We start from the raw sequence: 1,240 nt of genomic DNA, 5'->3' as shown, positions 1-1,240 counted from the left end.
GGCCACCCTCCACGCCCACGCCCCCATCCCAGCTCTGCAGCCCCCTCCCCGCGCCCCGCAGCTAGGTAACCCTCGTCCTGCAAGCTGACCCCGGGATGAACAGCCCTCTGCCCACTCTCCCGCGGGCACCCTGCCCCTCAATGCTCGCAGCCGGTCCCCCCGCGCCCTGATGCCCAATCCAGACGGGGGCGTCTCACCTGGACCAGCAGCAAGGTGGCCTCCTTCCGCCCCCTCCCCATCCTCCAGGACAGGGCAGCAGCCCCTCCCCACTCTTGACCCCACCCAGGCATCCTCATCCTTCACCAACCTCCCGGGGCTCCCGGCGGGAGCTGCCTCTTCCCCACACCTTAGAAGGATCTCTCCCCTCTGGTCTCCAGATCCCGGTCCGCATCTCCTGACCCGCTCCCCAACCCACACGACCTCCTCAGCTCCACAGTCTGCAGGCAGGAACCCCCTTCCCCTCCCCACAACTCGGCTGCAGCCCCATTCTCAGGCGCGGCTGATGTCAGGGACTCGGGGTTCACGGCCCCGCTGCCCCTCCAGACGCGACGAGGCAAATGAGGGCAGGGGCATCCCCAGGTGACTTACCGCAGCCTGCTGGAGAGAGGCACCGAAGTTGAGCATGGCTGGCTGCCTGGCCACCGCCGGCGAGCTGACTGGCTGCTGGGCTACTGGGCTGCCTGGCCACAGACGTGCGCTTTGAGACACTCGACGTCGCTCCCGCCGCCGCCGCGCTCCGCGCCGTCTGCCCCCTCCCCATTCAGGTAGCCTCTTTGCCTGCCTCGCGCCGCGGGCGGGGGTGGGGGCGGAGCCTGCGGCCGGCCAATCAGCGGCAAAGGTGTGTGAGGCGCCGGCCAATGGGCTCGCGGGGCCACGCGTGATCAGCGGCTGCCCGGCAGCGTGAAGCCTGTGTCAGTGGAGCGTGTACACAATCGGCGGCAGCATGTTCCCTGGGCCCAACCTGGGGGAACTCCCACCGCCACCTGATTCAGTGACACCCCCGCCCGTCGCCCGCCCGCCCCCATCCCCGCTGGTTCCCGCTCCCGGCCTCGTGGTGCGGCGCCGCGGGCGGGAGCCGAGCTGGGAGGCGCGGCGGCGGCGCGCCCGGCACCGCGGAAGGCCGGCCCCACGTGGGGGGTGGGGAGCGGCGCCAGCTCCGCCCCGGCCCTCCGCGCCGCCCCACCCGGGCCAGCCGCGAGGTGGGCGGGACGCCAGGCGGCTTAGGGAGGCGGTGGCTGCA

At 72.3% G+C, this 1,240-nt stretch overlaps 1 protein-coding gene across 1 annotated transcript in view; it reads right to left on the bottom strand.

The window, feature by feature from the left end:
- KLF10 (Kruppel like factor 10) overlaps nucleotides 1-675 on the bottom strand; it is a 6,182-nt gene extending 5,507 nt beyond the window's left edge. The window contains exon 1 of the mRNA XM_004697450.2: nucleotides 589-675. Within this exon, the coding sequence (XP_004697507.1) occupies nucleotides 589-624 (36 nt within the window). The 5' untranslated portion in view covers nucleotides 625-675. The remainder of the gene's footprint in view (nucleotides 1-588) is intronic.
- Nucleotides 676-1,240: the final 565 nt, after the last annotated feature.

The sequence above is a fragment of the Echinops telfairi genome, unplaced genomic scaffold (genome assembly GCF_000313985.2).
Source record: "Echinops telfairi isolate 266 unplaced genomic scaffold, ASM31398v2 ScPeMD7_1;HRSCAF=3_0, whole genome shotgun sequence".
Taxonomy (NCBI): domain Eukaryota; kingdom Metazoa; phylum Chordata; class Mammalia; order Afrosoricida; family Tenrecidae; genus Echinops; species Echinops telfairi.
Note: the sequence above shows the minus strand (reverse complement) of the source record. Positions and strands in the feature narration are given on the sequence as shown.